Below are 20,395 nucleotides of genomic sequence, written 5' to 3' on the forward strand. Positions count from 1 at the left end.
GCATCATGATGTGGGGGTGCTTTGCTGCAAGAGGGACTGGTGCACTTCACAAAATAGATGGAATCATGAAGGAAACTTTTTTGGATATATTGAAGCAACATCTCAAGAATCAACCAGGTTAAAAGCTTGGTCGCAAATGGGTCTTCCAAATGGACAACCCCATGCATCCCTCCAAAGTTGTGGCAAAATGGCTTAAAGACAATAAAGTTATGTTACTGGAGTGGCCATCACAAAGTCCTGACCTCAATCCGATATGTGGGCAGAACTGAAAAAGCATGTGCGACCATGGAGGCCTACAAACCTGACACAGTTACACCAGTTCTGTCTTGAGGAATGATCCAAAATTCCAGCAACTTAATTGTGAGAAGCTTGTGGAAGGCTACCCAAAATGTTTGACCCAATTTAAAGGCAATGCTTTCAAATACTAACTAAATGTATGTACATTTCTGACCCACTGTGAATGTGATGAAGAAATAAAAGCTGAAAGAAATAATTCTCTCTATTATTCTGACATTTAAATAAAGTAGTGATCTTAACTGACCTGAGACAGGGAATGTTTTCTATAATTAAATATCAGGAATTGTGATAAACTTTAAATTAACGTTAAAAAGTTTAAATGTATTTGGCTAAGGTGTATGTAAACTTCTGACTTCAACTGTATATAAACAGGGTTCCTACAGCTTAAGGCAAGTTAGATTTAAGACTTTTTAATGCCACATGGAATGAAATTGAAGACAAACTTTAAAATAGCCAAAATTGAAGAAAAAACATCAAATATTTTGGGTTAGGGACAATTTTGCCCAAATGTTTATTGTAACATTACTTTTTTTGCTTTTGTGAAAAAGTTAGATGATCAACTTCAAATGTTGATTCTTTTTTAAAACACTTTCTAGAGTGGAAAACAATAACATAAATCAACAATCTGTTACGAATGCAGGAGTGAAAGGCAGACGAGAAGGTGCGGATCCAAATGCAGTTAACTTTTATTAAACGGACAAACAAACAAACAAAGGAAATCCCTCAATGGGGAAAATAACATGAACAAAGAACTCGGGTAGGGAACACAGACCAGGAATAGCACGGAGACATCATCAAACATCATTCAACGATCGACAGGGGAATGGAGAACAAACAGGGTTTAAATACACTGGAGACATGATGAAGACAAACTACAATCAGGTGAGCACAATGACACAGGGCTGGCAGTGATTAGGGCCGGGGATCCTGGGAAGTGTAGTTTAGACAATAGACTAGTGACACAGAACACAGGGCAGACAACGGGAACGTGACATAGCCCCCCCTCAAAGGAGCGGCTTCCAGACGCTCCTAAGAAAAAAAAAAGAAAAAAAAAGGGAATACTCCAAAAAACAAAAAATCATCCAAGGGGAGGGGGGCAAACAGACAGACCCGGGGAGCACAAGGGGCAAACAGACAGACCAAGGGAGCACAGAGGGCAAACCGACAGACCAAGGGGCACAAAGGGCAGACAGGCAGTCCAAGGAGGCACAGGGGCAGACAGGCAGTCCAGGGAGGCACAGAGGGTAGGCAGGCAGTCCAAGGGGCAGGGACAGGTTCAGGAGGCCTGGGAGCTGGCCACAGATCAAGGACAGGTTCAGGAGGCCTGGGAGCTGGCCACAGGGTAAGGACAGGTTCAGGAGGCCTGGGAGGCTCCGGAGGCGGAGCCGAGGGAGGTGGCGCCGTAGGAGGCTCTAGAGGCGGAGCCCTGGAAGGCTCAGGAGGTGGAGCCGATGGAGGTGGCGCCGTAGGAGGCTCTAGAGGCGGAGGCCTGGAAGGCTCTGGAAGCGGAGCCGATGGAGGTGGCGCCGTAGGAGGCTCTAGAGATGGACCCGAGGGAGGTGGCGCCGTAGGAGGCTCTAGAGGTGGAGCCGAGGGAGATGGCGCCGTAGGAGGCTCTAGAGGTAGAGCCTAGGGAGGTGGCGCCGTAGGAGGCTCTAGAGGCGGAGCTGAGGGAGGCTCTGGAAGCTCAGGAGGCGGAGCTGAAGGAGGCTCTGGAAGCTCAGGAGGCAGAGCTGAGGGAGGCTCTGGAAGCTCAGGAGGCGGAGCTGAGGGAGGCTCTGGAAGCTCAGGAGGCGGAGCTGAGGGAGGCTCTGGAAGCTCCGGAGGCGGAGCTGAGGGAGGCTCTGGAGGCTCAGGAGGTGGCGCCGTAGGAGGCTCTAGTGGCGGAGGCCTGGAAGGCTCTGGCGGTGGGGCCGATGGAGGTGGCGCCGTAGGAGGCTCCAGAGGCGGAGGCCTGGAAGGCTCTGGAGGTGAAGCCGAGGGAGGCTCAGGAGGTGGAGCCGAGGAAGGTGGCGACGTAGGGGCCTTTAGAGGCGGAGCCGTAGGAGGCTCGGGAGGCGGAGCTCTAGAAGGTTCTGGAGTCTCTGGGAGCAGAGCCATAGGAGGCTCGGGGAGTAGAGCCGTAGGAGGCGGAGCCGAGGAAGGCCTAGGAGGCGGAGCCGAGGGAGGCTCGGGAGTCTCTGGAGGCAGAGCTGTAGGAGGCTCGGGAGACGGAGCCGTAGGAAGCTCGGGAGGCGGAGCTCTAGAAAGCTTGGGAGGCGGAGCTCTAGAAAGCTCGGGAGGCGGAGCTCTAGAAGGTTCTGGAGTCTCTGGGAGCAGAGCCATAGGAGGCTCTGGAGGCGGAGCCGTAGGAGGCTCGGGGAGAAGAGCCCTAGGAGGCTCGGGAGGCGGAGCCGTGGAAGGCTCAGAAGGCTCTGGAGGCGGAGCCGTAAGAGGCTCAGGAGGCTCTGAAGGCAGAGCCGTAGGAGGCTCGAGGGGCGGAGCCCTGGAAGACTTGAGAGACTTGAGGGGTGGAGCCCGGGGAGGCTCGAGAGACTTGGGAGGTGGAACCCTGGGAGGCTCGGGGGAAGGGGCTCTGGAAAGCTCGGGAGGCGGAGCTCTGGAAAGCTCAGAGGGCGGAGCTCTGGAAAGCTCGGGAGGCGGAGCTCTGGAAAGCTCGGAAGGCGGAGCTCTGGAAAGCTCGGAAGGCGGAGCTCTGGAAAGCTCGGAAGGCGGAGCTCTGGAAAGCCTGGGAGGCGGAGCTCTGGAAAGCTCGGGAGGCGGAGCTCTGGAAAGCTCGGAAGGCGGAGCTCTGGAAAGCTCGGAAGGCGGAGCTCTGGAAAGCCTGGGAGGCGGAGCTCTGGAAAGCTCGGGAGGCGGAGCTCTGGAAAGCTCGGAAGGCGGAGCTCTGGAAAGCTCGGGGGGTGCTGGCTCTTGGACGGTCATGGCTACTGGCACTGGCTCTTGGACGGTCATGGCTACTGGCACTGGCTCTTGGACTGTCATGGCTGCCGGCACTGGCTCTTGGACTGTCATGGCTGCCGGCGCTGGCTCTTGGACGGTCACGGCTACTGGCGCTGGCCCTTGGACGGTCGAGGCTTCAGGTGCTGGCTCAGGGACGGTCGAGGCTACAGGCACTGGCTCTTGGACGGTCATGGCTACTGGCACTGGCTCTTGGACGGTCATGGCTACTGGCACTGGCTCTTGGACGGTCATGGCTACTGGCACTGGCTCTTGGACGGTCATGGCTTCAGGCGCTGGCTCTTGGACGGTCATGGCTTCAGGCGCTGGCTCAGGGACGGTCGAGTCTACAGGCACTGGCTCAGGGACGGTCGAGGCTACAGGCACTGGCTCACTGACATCGGAGGCGACAGGTGCTGGCTCACTGACATCGGAGGCAACAGGCGCTGGCTCACTGACATCGGAGGCGACAGGCGCTGGCTCACTGACATCGGAGGCTACAGGCGCTTGCTCACTGGCATCGGAGGCTACAGACGCTGGCTCGGGGACGGTCAATGGCTCAGGCTCGCTCACCGTGGCATGCGTGGGCTCTGGCTCGCTCATAGTGAAAAGCGTGGGCTATGGCTCGCAGACCGTAGAAGGCGTGAACTGGGGAGCAGAAGCCTTTCTTCTCCTCCTCCTCCGGGCGGACGAAGCTGGCAGCAAGTTTGGCTCGTTGGCAGGCGTGAAAGGACGAACCACGGGCGAATGGAGGGTTACCATTGTGGGAGGAGCTACGGGGTTCTCCTCGACGATGTCCACGGTTAAAGGGGAACCGCAGGCCAGTAGGGTCTCCTCCACGAACGCGCGGAGCGTCCAGCCGCACGTTGCCGATGGCAACCGCTCCTTGAGCGCACTGTTCAGGTTGCCACGGAAAAAAAACACCAGGGAGGAGTCAGGGAAGTTGGTGGCACCCGCAATCGCGAGAAAATCGCGGGTGTAGTCTTCCACCGGACGGTTTCCCTGCATTAGGCTGAGCAGCTGACAGCTCGCCTTTAGAACCGCTGGATCCATTTTGTTGGTCGATCGTTCTGTTACGAATGCAGGAGTGAAAGGCAGACGAGAAGGTGCGGATCCAAATGCAGTTAACTTTTATTAAACGGACAAACAAACAAACAAAGGAAATCCCTCAATGGGGAAAATAACATGAACAAAGAACTCGGGTAGGGAACACAGACCAGGAATAGCACGGAGACATCATCAAACATCATTCAACGATCGACAGGGGAATGGAGAACAAACAGGGTTTAAATACACTGGAGACATGATGAAGACAAACTACAATCAGGTGAGCACAATGACACAGGGCTGGCAGTGATTAGGGCCGGGGATCCTGGGAAGTGTAGTTTAGACAATAGACTAGTGACACAGAACACAGGGCAGACAACGGGAACGTGACACAATCATGAATCATCAGTAAAAAGACACAATTGGATGAGAACTATAATTCTTGTATTCGTTATGAGCTTTAATGGCAAAATACAAAATTAAAAACTAAATAGCCAATAATAACGTCACTTAAATGTGTCGGAATAAGTCTCCACTCCCTCATTTGACTTGTATGATTGGTGTTTTTTCACTGTGTTCAGACGCCACAGTACCTCAACTTACAGTGTAGGCATACACCCGCATGTTATCTGGAGATCTGTTGCTGCTTACCCTTTTGCTGGTATCATATATGGGGTAGAGGCGTGGAGGAGACGAGGGTAGAACAGAACTGGGAAATACCTGCCGTTTGTTGGCAGCTTTGTTTTCTCACTCTGCATGTGGGATTCCACAGCCTTGATTCCCATTGTGCCATTTGAAACACTTCCTGCACAAAATACCCTGTGCCTCGTACACATTGCCTGGTTTCAGACATGCTGTGAAATCGTGGTTGAATAGCCAGTTTTCTGCACATCCCCATGTCGTCTCTAGCTAGCAGACAGCGCATCTGCTCTGAGTATCTCAGCCGCAAACAAAATATGAGTGTTGTTGGTTCCGCTATCCTGATCTGCACAACGTTAATGTGAGAGGCATTTGGCAAATTATACAAAACATTTAAAATAGATGTTACCAATTATTTTGAGATTTAAAATTGCAATGTCAGGAAAAAAATGATTCGGAAACAATTCCCATGCCTTAGCATTTTTACTTTTGGACATTTAATACCAATTTAGGCCTTATTTTTAGATTAATGAATTCAATGCCTTTTAAGGATCCACAGGAACCCTGTGTATATATAATCAAGCTTTTGACACTTAGGACAATAGACATTTTTCACAAAGTGTGAAGATGCATTTCTGCCTTATTTAGCAATATATGATAATTTTTTTTAATACTGAGTGTAAATTTACAGGGTTCCCACTCTTTTCAAGCCACAATTTTCCAGGACATTTTATGCACCCAACAAGTGTAATATGTAAGCAAAAACACGTGTTCATTTAAATCAAGCTTTATTTAGCAGTTTGTGTGTTTTTGACAGTTTCTCACCTCCTGATAAGCAGCATGCTCCATGGCATAATGTAATGATTAATCCCTGTAAAGCAGTAATTTAATAAAATATATACTGTGCTCTCCATCTCTGCAATCTCACACATACAAGCATACACATGATGATCACAATGAGGTGTTTTCATGTATGAGTGACTCAGGAGAAGCAAGTGCTTCCACCAGCATATACTGGACTTTGAACACTGCTACCAAGGACAGTATAATGAGAACACGAGGGGAGACTACATTTGGGGGTTTCGTGAAAGTGATTTACAGTATAATCATAAATATCGAAAAACTACTCACTTAAATCTTCTGTAGTCATTTTTGTATTACTTTAGTATAAATACATGTTTATTTTGATATGTAGTTTTTTCTGACTTTATGTGAACAAAAAGACTTTCACAAAAATATTTTTTTCCTATTTTCTCATTGGAAATAGGTAAATTTCAAAATATCACAATACTGGTCACAAAAGCTAATTTTGTGGGGAATAATAGCCATTTTCTATACTTTTGAGGCATAAGCAATTAGGAAATAAAACCCTACACAGGAACAAAAATTGTGTTACATAGTGTAATTGATTAGTTTAGTGACCCCTTCTGGAGATGCGTCATTGATTTTTTTTAAAGGTTCACGACTAAAATCTGCCAAGAACAAAGCAGATCTATATAATCTCCACTCAGTTTCTGAATGGCAGAGCATGACTTTATCCAAAAAGAAAACAATAAATCTAATAATAATAATAATAATAATAATATCAATAACGTCTTTACCTTCTATATTATTAAAATTTGCATGTCAAATCTACTGACTTCAGTAGAATGTTTAAGCATTATAAAAACAAAGAAGATGTACTGTAGCATTTTCCGACAGTATTTAAACTGCTGAACATGACTTTTATCAGAAAAGACAACAATAATAGCATAATAACAATAATTTTGAATTTCAATGATGTCCCTTCGTCATTTTAAAGTGCATTTCATATGATTTGAGGCGTTAAAGTTCCACTAAAAACCAGCATCAAGCAGCGCTTTGTCCTCCACAGTAGGGTGCCTAAACACTGACAAGAGTTTATGCTGCGAAGGCATTGATTTCAAAGGTGATGGTACGTCGGAAGGACGAAGAGGGAAATTATGAGACGTTCAACATCTCTTCATAAGTTTCAACCATTTTAAAATATTTAAATGTAGCTTTGTAAGCTTGTAGCTTTGTACTCTCAAAGACATTTGAGGCAAAACGTGTGTGAAAAACACTTTGGTGTAAAGTTGGAGCCGAGGTTGTGCTGACGCGTCACTTCATAGACTAAAATATATTCGGCAGCACTGACACAAGTCATGTGACATCCCCTTCAATGTGCAGAAACATCGGTCACTTGTACACATTAATAGCTCTTCCGCTCTTTTCTCTCCATGATGAACAAAGTAGACACACATACTGAGCTGATGCTGAATTAAACAAACATGCCCCTCTCATTCTGTCGGTCGGTACAAGTACCAGGCCATTCAGTTTGTTTTAAGAATAAGAAATTTCACGAATGCTGCTTCTTACTTTGAATGCGCCACTGAAGCAAAGCACGCGATTGGTCGTAGCTGTAACCAACCAAGACATCTGCTTTGGTTGCACCACGATTGCCAAGCTCACGATTGGCTACTGCAGTAATCAATCATGAGAGTGAGACCAGCAGTGAATAAACTATACAAATTAGTTTGTTACCATGTTTTTTGTGCTCGTAATGGAAACCTTGCTAGCAACACAGTCAAATTGTATTAATATTTTCCAGGACAAATCATTATTTTTCCAGGACATATAGGTATTTTTCGAATTTTCCATGACTGGAAAACTGCATTGCAAAATTCCAGGTTTCCAGGATGTGTGGGAACCCTGATTTATAACATTATACTTTGTGTTATATTACCCTGGAATTAGTGTTAAAAAATGAATTACCACAGCTGCAAGGATGTTTCTATTACAGCTGCTGAGAGGGTGACAGTAAATTTGTCTTTTTCCACCATTCTATTTGTTTTTCTTTTGGAAAGTCATTCAAAATGTAATAGTGGATTTTTTCTTTTGGTCAGGGAGCAAATGGGTAAGTGAAAAATAAGATTTGCTGTAATCTCCCATTCACCGCTGTCGAAGTTTACCCTGCAAACGTTTACTTCCATCTTCCAAAACCCGGAGTGTGAAAAAGGTTTATTGAGGGACTTGTACACAACTATTACACAAGGTGCAAACATTCATTGATGCTCAAAAAGACAACACATTACTATATGCATACTATATGTTAGGGCTGGGCGAAAAAACGGTATCGGTATGTACCAATGGTACACCTTTATCTTTTTGTTTAAAAGAGGTTATTAAAATCTGTCAATAATTATCGATACCGAATAATAGGAAACATTATACCGTGATAAATGTTTTAGCTGTTTCGCCCAGCACTACTATATGTAAATATCTGTAATGCAGTACTAAATAAAGCAAATGTTTTATCTCTTATATTTATAAAACTTATGAAAGGGGTGTGAACAATGATGAGACAAAGGGAATGCAAACCTATCTTCTCAAATATTCTGTTTATTACACCTTCGTTTAATGGGTTATCAGCTGTCTTCTGCTTTCTATCTTGTTTCTGAACAAAATTCTAAATCGAGAAAATTTGATTTGGCTACAAACAGCCATTTGGCTCCTTAATGTTTCGGCTATTTATGTGCACAAACTTGTGAACTAATCCTAAACTCAGGATCAAATTCTAAGTTGACAGAGGAGGGTGACAGTAAATTAAAGTAAAATTTAATTTATTGAGTGTTGTGGTACAATTTATACTGGGTTGGATTAGTTCACTTTTGTCAACTTAAAACCAATCTAATTAATCAGAGTTTGTTCAAAAAGCTTTGCGTTACATGCCCGTGGTGGATAAAGCAGACTACATTATACTACATATGTAAAATCAGAAATTTTGTAACAGCCTGCATTGTTTGCCGAATGTATTCTCTGGTGTGACAAATGTGAAATCTCACCTCCTCCCAGCATCTCTTTATGCAGTGTGCTGAAGCAGGGTAACTTGAGCAGACGAGCTGAGATGTCTGTCCAGAGCCCAACCGCACAGATGCTAGACTCGCCTGCGCAGTCACCCAGAGGAGTAATGTCCAGACATGCCACCTCATGCTCCATCTCTGTACAACTGCAGGAGACAACACATACAAATACAGATTTGAAAAATAACAACATTGCTTTCAAACATATTTATGAAAACAGCCTGTGGGTGGTACATTATGGGTCAACTAAAAGAGGACTGAGTTTAATTGTTCTAGGAGACAATAGGAATATCTTTCTACTAGGGCTGTGACGAGACCAAAATTTCAGTAGTCAGTACCAATACCACAAAAATAAATGAAATCTGATATTAAACACACTACCTTTAGCCTATTTAACAAAGTTAAATGTATCAATTTCATAATACTTTAAAACAATAGGAAAGTGAACCAATTAAAGCCACGTACCATGTAAGCCCATATACTGTTTTATTTTGAAAAAAGACAAAGCAAGAGGAAAACTAAATGTTATGGAAGAAATGCACAAATTGTAATATTACTTTTTATTTGGAGCCAATCAAATGTTTCATTCTTGAGTTATTTGGCAATATGTCCTACCACTGTTCGGCGGCCATATTGGAAGTTGCTCCAAAACTTCACTATTTTTAATGGCCTCAAAAAAAATCTATTTTTCTGGAGTCAGTTGAACAAACCAGGCGAGTTATGATAAATAAAATTTAAAGACATTAATAAACCAAATTATCCTTGATTTGTATTATCTTTGTATTAAACAGCAATGAAAAGATGGATTTCATGAGTTTCTGGAGTTACTGCAGGACTGCCTGAGCGATGCTCACAAAAGATTGATGTAATAATAGAAAATAAAGAAATAAAAACAGTTGATGAACAGAATAATTGAAAATATTTAAGAAGCTTGTTAAGCTCAAACAAGATTTAGAGCTCTGTCTGTAATTATAATATAGAAATATGTTTTCATGTGGGCTAACAAACATGCTCTATGTTGTAAAATATAGTGTTTTTTATTAATAAAAATAAAATTAAAATAATTATATGTTTACCTTGACTCTACTTTTCAACTGACCACTACTGTTCCTAATAAGCCCACTGAGCAAATAAACCATTGAACCTCATTTTAAACTGAACTCCTTGTCAATGCAACATATTGAATCGGTTTTCATTGCAGGGAAAAAAATGAAAAGACAGAACAAAATTATAAGGACTGCCGGATTCAGAATTTAAAGGTTTAATTAACTGGTTATGATGTTTTAAGTCTAAATTTACAAAAATATTCAAAACGGAGGAGTTTATTTAGTAAAATGTGAAGCTTTTACATTTTTAAAAGCATACTGGGCTTAAATAAGAACACATGTGGCCTAAATGGTACGTTTGCAGTTAAATAAAGTAACTTAATGTTGTCAGTTTATCACAAAACTTAACAAAAATGTTGAAATGATAGATTCATCTTTGATTTAACACTTTTTTTTAAGGCTGTTAACATTTATATAAGAAAACATGTACAACTTAGATTTAGAAGGTGTTATGTCACTTCCCCTACATGTTTCATTGGTGTTTTTAAATTGAATGCGTGGACACATTTACCTATGCACAGCTGAATTTCATGGGCAAAGGTGGTGTGGGCGGACAAATTCTTCACTACCTGAAATCCATCGCATGAAATACTGTACAGAATCGGGCAGATTTCGCCAATGGATAGAGCCTTAAGTAAACTTTGCTTCAAGTTTTTTTATTTTTTTTTTTATAAAAAAGGACCATATATAATCCGTTTGATTTTTTTTTCTTTCTAAATTCAGCCCCCTCCCATGTGTTTTACATTCCATGTATTAAAGTTCAATCAAAGTCTTTCTAGCAAGACAGTCTACTGGCGGCCATCTTTGGAATGCTCCCAGGAGGCTATTTCTACTTATGAAAGTGCAGCTCCTTTAAACTGAATGGGGAAAGAAATCTCCAAAACGGTTGGTTAAGATTACAAATCAAGGAAGAAATTTCAAATCAGCAGTAAATTCTGACAACACTGGTATCATAAATTGTGCTTCTTTACCTCAGATTGCAATAAAAAAAAAAAAAAAAATATCCAGGCTTGTATAGCTAATGCGCATGCACATTCTCGAGCAGTGGCGGGTAGTGCATTTAAAGTCTAGGCCTTCAGTGTGATTCATGCCATTAAGAAAACAGTTTCACAATGAAGACACCCTATGCCTTTGGGCATCATACTTTATACCGCTGCTAATTGGTAGTAATACCAATTGACATTTTAAAAACACGTCCAAGCACGAAAGCCAGAACTTGAAACGACACTTAATGCTCAAGCAAACCTAATTTTAACTGCAGCATCACAGTTTTGTGAAATAAACATCTCCTGAACAGACAATATGAATCACCCAAAGAGGTCTAAAATACCTGGAAAAGTATATCTAATAATGTTTGCGACTTAAATGTTGCTTGCAATAAATTCTGTTTCGTCAGGGTACACGGTTATGCTGCGTTCCATTCAAGTTGGATGTGGGATATTTCTACTTGATATCACCAACCATAAATGCATTCCATTCCCGAATATTCTGAACTGTAACGCTCCCGTTAGCTTAGCAGGGGTTTGACTCTCATTAGACATGTCTCCTAGCAACCAAACTGATAAACAACGCAGCAGCGCTAGCATTTGTGCTTCAGGTTTACGATTATCAAAACAGGTTAACGATTATCAAAACAAATTATAATTTACCATGTTTTATACACCTGTTTCTGCAGGCGTTTTTTAAACAACCTTTAATATCATGTAATGTGAAAACAAACTAATTTACTGATATTAAAGTGAATGTTTATTGCTTACTTTGTATATCTCCCTGAGTATCAACATGTTTGCGACATCATGCCCCTTCATCTCTGTGAAATTGGAGTTGAGAATTTCTGAATGAGCCAACAAGTTGTACTTCTGACTTCAAGATGCATTCCATTGCACTTTTACTAGTAGGAAGTTGTAAAATTTGACTTTCCAAGTTGAATGGAACGCAGCACTACTTTTCAAAACTTGATCTGACACTGAATGCTCCAGGAGCCTGCTTATAGCAACAACAACTCCTGATGTTGCTATAACAATGTAAAAAGCACTAATCAATTTACTTGAAGTGAAAATCAGCCCTCCTTTCATGTTTAACTTATTAATCAATCACACGATCATGCAGAACATCTAGTGTTTTTAAATTCATATGGATCTCTTTCTCAATGGCAATACCAGCAGTGATGACAGTCGACTCATCAGACAGCTTGATCTTACACTTTTCACTCTTGAATTACGTACATCACTTGAAGCGTGATTGCGTCACTCAAGGCAAGCTAGAAGGCCTCGACCTGGACATATCCTAAAGATCACACCCCCAAGAACAAATAAATCAATCTGATTGGCTGATTAATCTGACAATCTGATTTAAATTGCCCATTCATATGCACTGTTGAGGGATTCTGAAGAAATTCTGAAGGCCTGATGGGGTGGAGCTCAGACTCACGTGCTGCTTGGGGCATGCGATTTGTTAAATAGTTTGCTTGTAAGCATCAAGGAATAAATTCTGACTGGATAAACTTTTAATTTTCTCTATTGTTTGTAGATTATTTAAAAGTGGAAAGCTGTTAAAAATACATGCAAAAAGGTGACAGAATGAAAAGATGAAAAATATAAATTTATTTGGCATGTTAGGCCAGGCAATGTCTGTATCTAAAAGGTGATTGGCTCTTTTATCTATAAGGTGGGACTTGCTTTCTACATCCCATTACCATTGGGCATTCCAAGAATTTTAATAGTGGCCTAAAGTGGCCCGTATTTGCAAAATAGTCTCTGGTTTAATTCAATTTCATCATCAAAATGGTTTCTAATCAAATGCATTCATAAAATTTAATCAAATGAAAATTTAACAATTACTTTTCAACATACCATTTTATTTTTTTTATCAAATTAAGTACTTCAGTAAAGATCCTCACACCATAATCGAAAACACAACACAGGTCTTATTTTTGTCAAACAAAAGTGCTGCACAACAGATCAGCACATGAAAATATTGATGAAAACGAAGGACTAAAAATTAAATGGTTTTAATTTCAGTTCATTTGGAGCAGAAATTGTATTTTTGGTTCCAGCGTTCCACAGCCTCCTTTTTTCAAAATGGTAACCAGTTAGAACGAAATAAAAGAAAGGTTAATAATGTTATCTTAAAAATGTCAGTACTATGTGCTAAATACTGCACATTATAAGCTCAAAATAAGTTAAAACAGGTGATTCCATTTTTTTCCCATGTGGGAGGAATTATCAGAAAATTATTAATAAGCATACTATACAGTAGCCTTTTCAATAAATGTATTCATAATATTAAATTTATTCTGTAATTCCAAATATATCTTGCCATCTTAAATAAATTAGGCTGATAGCCCTAATCTATCTCTACTGCATGCATTCACTGTGATAGGGAGTTTAGATTAAACATCACCTTATGAAAGCCAGTTTATTTATTTTTTATTGTTGCACCAACAAAGAGTGCATGCAGAGACCATGTTCTTCTGGAGCTAATAAAGTCCTGAATCAACTTTATACTGATTTAATAACCAACAATGGGATAAAATAGAAGGGAGCACACACACTCTTGGCTCTTTAGCTGTAATAAGCCTTATGAAACCGAACATTATCACAAAGGCCAAAATAAAATCAAAAACTGAATGGATCATTTTATTTTAATTACAGATCTGCTTCTCAGTCATAGCAGCATCAAATCTGTATTAATACATTATATCTAAAAGTAATTCAGTGAAGACATGGAAACAACTGAGAAATTAAAGTTTTACCTCTGTATTTGGATTGACATGCATGTATATGTTGTAATTATATACACAATAGTTGTTAAAAATGTCTTCAGCATGTCAGGGAAGGCTTCATCCACAACATGTAATTAGACAAAAAAATGTGTGATGCTGCAGTTTCCTTCAGAGAAAACTTTCTACTAAAAAGAGAGTACACTACTTTCTTCGGGCAACAGGAAGTGATGTAATTCCAAATGCACTGTGTCCTTCTTAGAACTCTAATTCTTAGAATTAAATGAACCAGTTATTATCCTATCCCCTAACCCTGCTGTGATTTATTATATAAATATATACTCTGCATGCGCTGTGTGTTTCGCAGTATATGCGCACTCTCTTATGTCTACTACAACAAGCAAAGCACGTGATGCTCATAAAATGTTTATGTTTTTAGCATATGAGCAGCTTTACACATTCACTTTGCACATGTGGACTGTATATTTATTTGATTAAATCGAATCCTTTTGCGATTTAATAATCACACTAGGACAAATCCCAATCTTAATTTAATTAATTGTCCATTTCAGTGTAAAAGGAGTAAAAAAAAAAAAAAAAGCAGGTGCTCTGTACTACCGTTACTGCAGAAACACTGGTATCGTTACATAATTTTTTATTTTAGTATCAACTTGGCACCGAAATATTGGTACTTTTGACATCGCTACTTTCTAGTTTATACACAATCTTTGGCACATCAGAGCAGCTGTTTCAATGTGATTGTTAATTTTGCAGATCAAACCGTGATCACAATATTTGTCAAACAATGCAATGATTGTACATTTACTAGTGAATTATTGCATTTTTTTATCTTCTAACACTGGCATTTTTAGAGGCCAAGAGAGGACAGGAAATTATGAGAGGTGTGCTGGTGAGTGTGTGTGTACCTCATCTGTTTGATTTCTCCTGTCAGTATTTGTAGGTAATACAGCACTCTGCCAACAGCGATCACCACCTGTGTGCTGTTACAGGATGCAACGCTGATGTTTCTGCCTTGCGGCTCCTTCCACTCGCTCACTAGAGACTTACTGTCCTGAGTCACCAACCGCACTGACACTGACGTGATCTAGGCACACACAAAAACATACAACAATAAAGCTAACCTAACACATTCTCATTCAAGACAACAACTGATTAGACACAAAAAATGTTAAACAATCATGAGAGCTAGATTTTTATCAATATTTTTGCCATGCTGCACTATTACAATTAGACGCGCGACTCAGGCTTCCCTTAATATCGTGCTGCAGACCATAGAACTTTTGCGACCCGTTTGAATTCGGACAATTTTATATTGAAGAAGTCAAATGTCACAAACAGCCAGACGACAGCCCTGAAATGCTAAACAGGACTGATGTGTCAACAGGCTTTTCAAACTACACAATCAATTATACTAAAAATTATCAACGTAAACTATAACAGATGTTCTAGTTTCATATTAAATAATCTCTCAAATAATAAGTCATACCTCAAACGTTGGGCCTCAAAAGTTGCCATGTGTTTAAAAAGAAAAGTATGTAGTTCAATACGGCTAAGGTATGACTGTGTGCAATTTAAGTTGTAGAACAAAACATCCACATATCGTAATGTTTTCCACAGTCCTTATTTCACACAAAAATTATAAAAACCCCATAGGAAAATCCAGAGGGAACCCATGGCCAACTCTCTTCTGGGTTTTTGGACTACAAGCAGAACAGCTCTACTAGACCTTATTGCAAATGTGGCAGTTGTAGTTCATTTCTAAATGTGTTCAGAACAAATACGTTTACAAGTTTGCTTGTTTTTTTTTTTTAGAACGACCAGCTACACTGACCAAACCACAGTAATGAGGAGCCATCCGTTGTCTAACTTACCTGTAGTTATGGTATTACAAATACCACTGTTAATGGAAAAACTATGGCAAACATTACGGCAAGTTTAATTTTGTAAAAATGTGTAATACATTTTCTGTTCTAATGATGTTTGGTATTAGGAAATAAACTGGCCATGTCTGCTTTTGGATATTCCTAAAGATGACAAATAATTAATGATGAAACACTGATGAAAGGAAAACAATATCTGTTATGGAGTAGAATGCATTAGATGCCAAGACCTTTATCCAATGTAAACATTACATGCAACTACATAATTAGGATAAATATGAATGTATTATAACTTCACACATTTGGACTGTGTACAGTAGCCATCCCCTAAAACCATTAATAAGACAGAAAAAACACGTGGATGTGTGTTGGTTCACCTGTATAAGCTGCTGGTGTGCTACATTTCCACAGAAAAAAGTCTGCTGGTTATCCACAAACCCTGGCAGCTCTGTCTCCTCCACCTCCTCACCGTTCAACATCAGTACTCTATACACACACACACACACACACACACACACACACGTACAGTAATGTTCATGAGGTTATGTCAGCTCTAGACTATAGTAAAGTGTGTATAAACACTACTCACCTGGTCTGACCCACAAAAGATAGAACAAGCATGTCATCAGTGTCTCTGCTCGACTCAGAGCGAAGAGGCCACAGACCTGACAAACACAATTTAAAATGAAGGACTAAAATACTAGAATTTAAAAAATACATTAATACGGTTAAAAGCACAAAAATAATACTATGTTGCATAAATATTTCACAGATTAAATGTTTTTTCACATTATAAAAATTTTATGAAACCAAGATCCGATTCAGATCTCTTTTTTGTTCAATTTAGTTGTAAGACATCAGTCCAATTTTCACTCCCACAGTTATTTTTTGGAACACATTCAACTTAAATATTGTTATAAATTGTAAACAAATACTAATGATGACAATAATAATAATAAATTGTTATTAATATTATTGGATTTTAATTTGAAATACAACAGTAATATATTTAAATCGTGCACTTTTTAAACCCTCACGCTTTTATTTGAACATTCTAAACTCTCCAGAAAGTCCTGCAAGTGTGTCTGTTTGTAGGCAAGTTCATAGTAGTTTGCTTCGCTTCTTATTCAAATTCTGATGAAATGTAGCTCCGGTGCCATTCTAAATGCATATTATAAGTGAACTGAACTATTGAGCATCTACATCTGAAATGCTCTTTTGAGTAGCGCTCAAATATTGGGCACCACGTGAAGGCTAAATACTATGCCACCGATAGCCGTGAGTGCATCACCAGCCAGTGCATGAGACTGTGTCAACAGAGCAGCACCATTCGCGCTGGCACTGCGCATACTATACATTTACTTAATAAACACAGACTTTTGTGATTCACAGAGCTAATCGCACATCTTCAAGTGGCTTTGAATAAAATGCACGAGTCATATGAATTATTTTAATGGTGTTTATATGTTTCTTTTATGTCATTTTTGGAGCTTGACCGTAACAAACATAACTAACACATAGTATCGGATTTGGATCACGCTCGGTGGATTGATACCAGATCTATTTAAAAACATCAGTATCGGAAAGGTGAATTCCTAGTTGTTACGTGCCACTGTGTTAACACAATAATAGACTAGTGTGCAAATAAGTCATTTAAACAGTACTGCAGGCTCAGCATCAATATTGTCTGATACTTATATGGTCACTGATATATTCTGCATCCTAGCTATATAAGCAGGTAGTGATGAGCATAAGATGAAAAACACTAGATGTGTAAACTGACCTTTAATTCCGGGCAGGTCAATGCTAGCGTGCTCATGGATTCCAATGCCATTCCGGATAATCCTCAAAGATCCCTCCTTAAATGCTCCAGAGCATGTTACCAACTGCAGGAAAATAAAATAACAACATCAGTTTGTCTACAACTATACCTGCTGGAGGTGCAAATGAGGATTGCTCAATTTGTTTTTTAGAGTAAAAGACTCTAGTTGTTTGAGGGTAATCGGTGTCAGTCATGTATACTGAGAACAGGGGAAAGTCTCAGGGCTGTTAATTAGAAGGTCGCTGGTTTGAACCCCACGGCCACCACCACTGTGTCCTTGAGCAAGGCACTTAACTCCAGGTTGTTCCGGGGGGGATTGTCCCTGTAATAATTGCACTGTAAGTCGCTTTGGATAAAAGCGTCTGCCAAATGCATAAATGTAAATGTACTTTATTCCGTTGTTCATGAAATCCCTGTAGCATTGGTTTAGGGCATACAGGAGCTCTATCATCCTGAAATAATGATATAACACCACATTTAGAAAGTTATTGAACAAAAACTACACAAGGTTAAGGATCGGGTATACTTGTCAATGACAGGCGCATGCGCTGATGATGTGCACACGTTAGGACTGTCCGCATGTCAAGAAAAACTGGGCTGCACACGGACAGTTAGCGCAGATAATGGTGGTGGCGAAATGTGCACCACGCTTTGTGCTCGATCTGGAACATGGAAAACAAAAGTATACTTTGGCCTTTAAGATGTTAGAACATCGGTTGATTGGCACATAGTCTCTCCTATCCACTTCCTTCCATACTGATACTTGGAGGAGGGGGGCGTAGCAAGACTTGGGACCATCAGGTAAAACCTGTGCAGTGTTTGCACACTTGTTAATGACGGATTTTGGAAGCCCTCAAAAATGTGACTGATTTGGTTTATCATTGATTAAATGTGGATTCCCTTCAATAGTTGTTTTGGTCAATGGATTCCAACTAACCAACTTAAAAAAATAATAATAAAAAATTCACTTGGAGCCTTTTGCATCCCTTTTTCTTCTCTCTTCATTCCCTTGTCCAAGCACACATTTGTTAGGGATACTGGTAGGTAAGTAGGTGTCACTAGCATCTCGTACCAACTAAAAACAGACATTTTCTAAAACAAACAAAATAAAGTGTGTTTGATGCATTTGTGAGTGTGACAGAAAGCAAAAACATAACATTAGCCTACTAAATGCGTGTGGCAGACCTCTGCCTTCTCTATCGAAGGAGGAAGCGGGAACCGGGTAAACGCATCACGTACGACTTTAATGAAAGACTGTTCAACTTAAACACAACATAGGAATGCTTTTCAGCATACATGAACGCTGGCATAAAACACACACAGCTCCATGTGACGTTCACACCAGTGTTTCGCCTGTCAGTATATTGGGGGGGGTATATTTCTGCGACAGCTCTCTGACACAGTGTAAAAGTCACTCTAGACTTTGAGCATGCAAAATTTCTTCGGACACTGCAACAGTTGTGATATGATGTCACACGAATTCAACATATAACAAATAGTAATACACTCAAAATTTAAAAAATATAAAATCTACTCGACTTTACTGCAAAAATAGAATTATTAAACACAAGTGAGTGATTTCGGACACAGTAACAGAGTCGACACAGAGAGTCGATTCCTGTGCTGGAGTCGACCCCGACTCTGGGGCTATTCAGAATCGAGGAATCGACTCTTTTGGAGTCAACTCCCAATCACAAACTACCATCAGCGGACAGAAATATGTCACGTCAACCACGTTTTTTTTACGCTCCCAGAGTGGTGAAGATGGCAATACTCGCTCTCCAGCGAGTAGCAGCCGGAGTAGCTCTCCTGCTCCGAGTCCAAGCACTAGGGCTGCATGCCCTGCCCCAGACAAGCAGCAAAAGTCCAGTCACTAGTGATGGGTCGTTCGCGAACGAGTCGGCTCTAAGAGTCGGCTCTTGTAGGTGAACGCTGGAAGCTGCACGAATATCAGAAGAGCCGGATCTATTAATAAAAATATTAAAAGAATTAAGATATGAACAATCAAAAGATTTAAATGAATATAATTAACTAATTCAAAGAATGAAAAAATAAATAAACTATAGGCCTAAATGCTCAAGCGCGCACACATTCGTTGTGACTGTCTGCTCAGACTAACAGCCTCACGTGTTGTTCCTGTCAATCAGACACGCAGTGTCAACCAATGATGCGTGAGGGAGGGCGGAGCCAACTTATTATGATGTTCAGATTGTATTCGTATTGAATTGTTACATTTATATGCACTTTGTTTATATACATTAAAAAAATTATACTTTAAATGCACATGTGAAATAACAATAATTTGTTATATTGTCCTTGCAATAAACATAGCAGTGTGGCAATTAATTTGTCCAAAACACTGCATGTAACAAACCTTTTTATGGGATATTTTACTATGAACTTAGTGCAAACAAATTGTCGAACCATATTTTTAATGCCATTAGAATATACAGGGACAGTGATATGCATATTAAATAATGTAGGCTACATTTAGTCAAAACCATAAGCAGACGTTCAAAAACAGAACGGGTTTGCAGTACAAAAGGGTTCATGAACTGCAACAATTTATTTTTAAGTACATCATTTTCTGGGTGTGTATCAGCTGTATGTCAATGCCGGTGTTTGTGCAAAAAGGACAAAAAGCTCATTGGTCAGTCAGTTTTCAACGCAAAAATTCTGACCTCCGGATTCTCGGAAGACAATTTGTCAGACCCGCTGTGAATAATGCCATAGGAATCTATTGTTACCATTCAAAGAACTACCGCACCGAAAAAACAAAGTAGGTGTGAACAGGTCTTAAAATAGTTGTTTGCAGTCCTGTTAAGAAATATACCACATCTGTCAAACACGCATGGGCCGAGTCCTTTTGTGCTTGTGCTGCTCTAATCACAGAAGTGAAAATGCTTGTTCATATAAAGATAAAGTTTACCAAATCATCTACATGGATGTGCAAACAACCCCTAGACCTTCCTCACCAAATAAAAACGAATCGGCCCTGCGCAAATCAAAAGCATGACATGTGACTAGCAGGTATGATGTACAGTGTAAAACCACAGAACATG

General features: G+C 40.6%; 1 protein-coding gene across 4 annotated transcripts in view; it reads right to left on the reverse strand.

The window, feature by feature from the left end:
• LOC127661435 (DNA damage-binding protein 1) overlaps nt 1-20,395 on the reverse strand; it is a 105,209-nt gene that overhangs the window by 62,752 nt on the left and 22,062 nt on the right. For all 4 annotated transcript variants that reach the window (XM_052152147.1, XM_052152146.1, XM_052152144.1 and 1 more), the window contains exons 10-14: nt 17,295-17,397; nt 16,101-16,176; nt 15,889-15,997; nt 14,537-14,715; nt 8,766-8,929 (exon numbers count right to left, since the gene is read on the reverse strand). In XM_052152147.1, the coding sequence (XP_052008107.1) occupies nt 8,766-8,929; nt 14,537-14,715; nt 15,889-15,997; nt 16,101-16,176; nt 17,295-17,397 (631 nt within the window). The remainder of the gene's footprint in view (nt 1-8,765; nt 8,930-14,536; nt 14,716-15,888; nt 15,998-16,100; nt 16,177-17,294; nt 17,398-20,395) is intronic.

The sequence above is a fragment of the Xyrauchen texanus genome, chromosome 21 (assembly GCF_025860055.1).
Source record: "Xyrauchen texanus isolate HMW12.3.18 chromosome 21, RBS_HiC_50CHRs, whole genome shotgun sequence".
NCBI classification, from domain to species: domain Eukaryota; kingdom Metazoa; phylum Chordata; class Actinopteri; order Cypriniformes; family Catostomidae; genus Xyrauchen; species Xyrauchen texanus.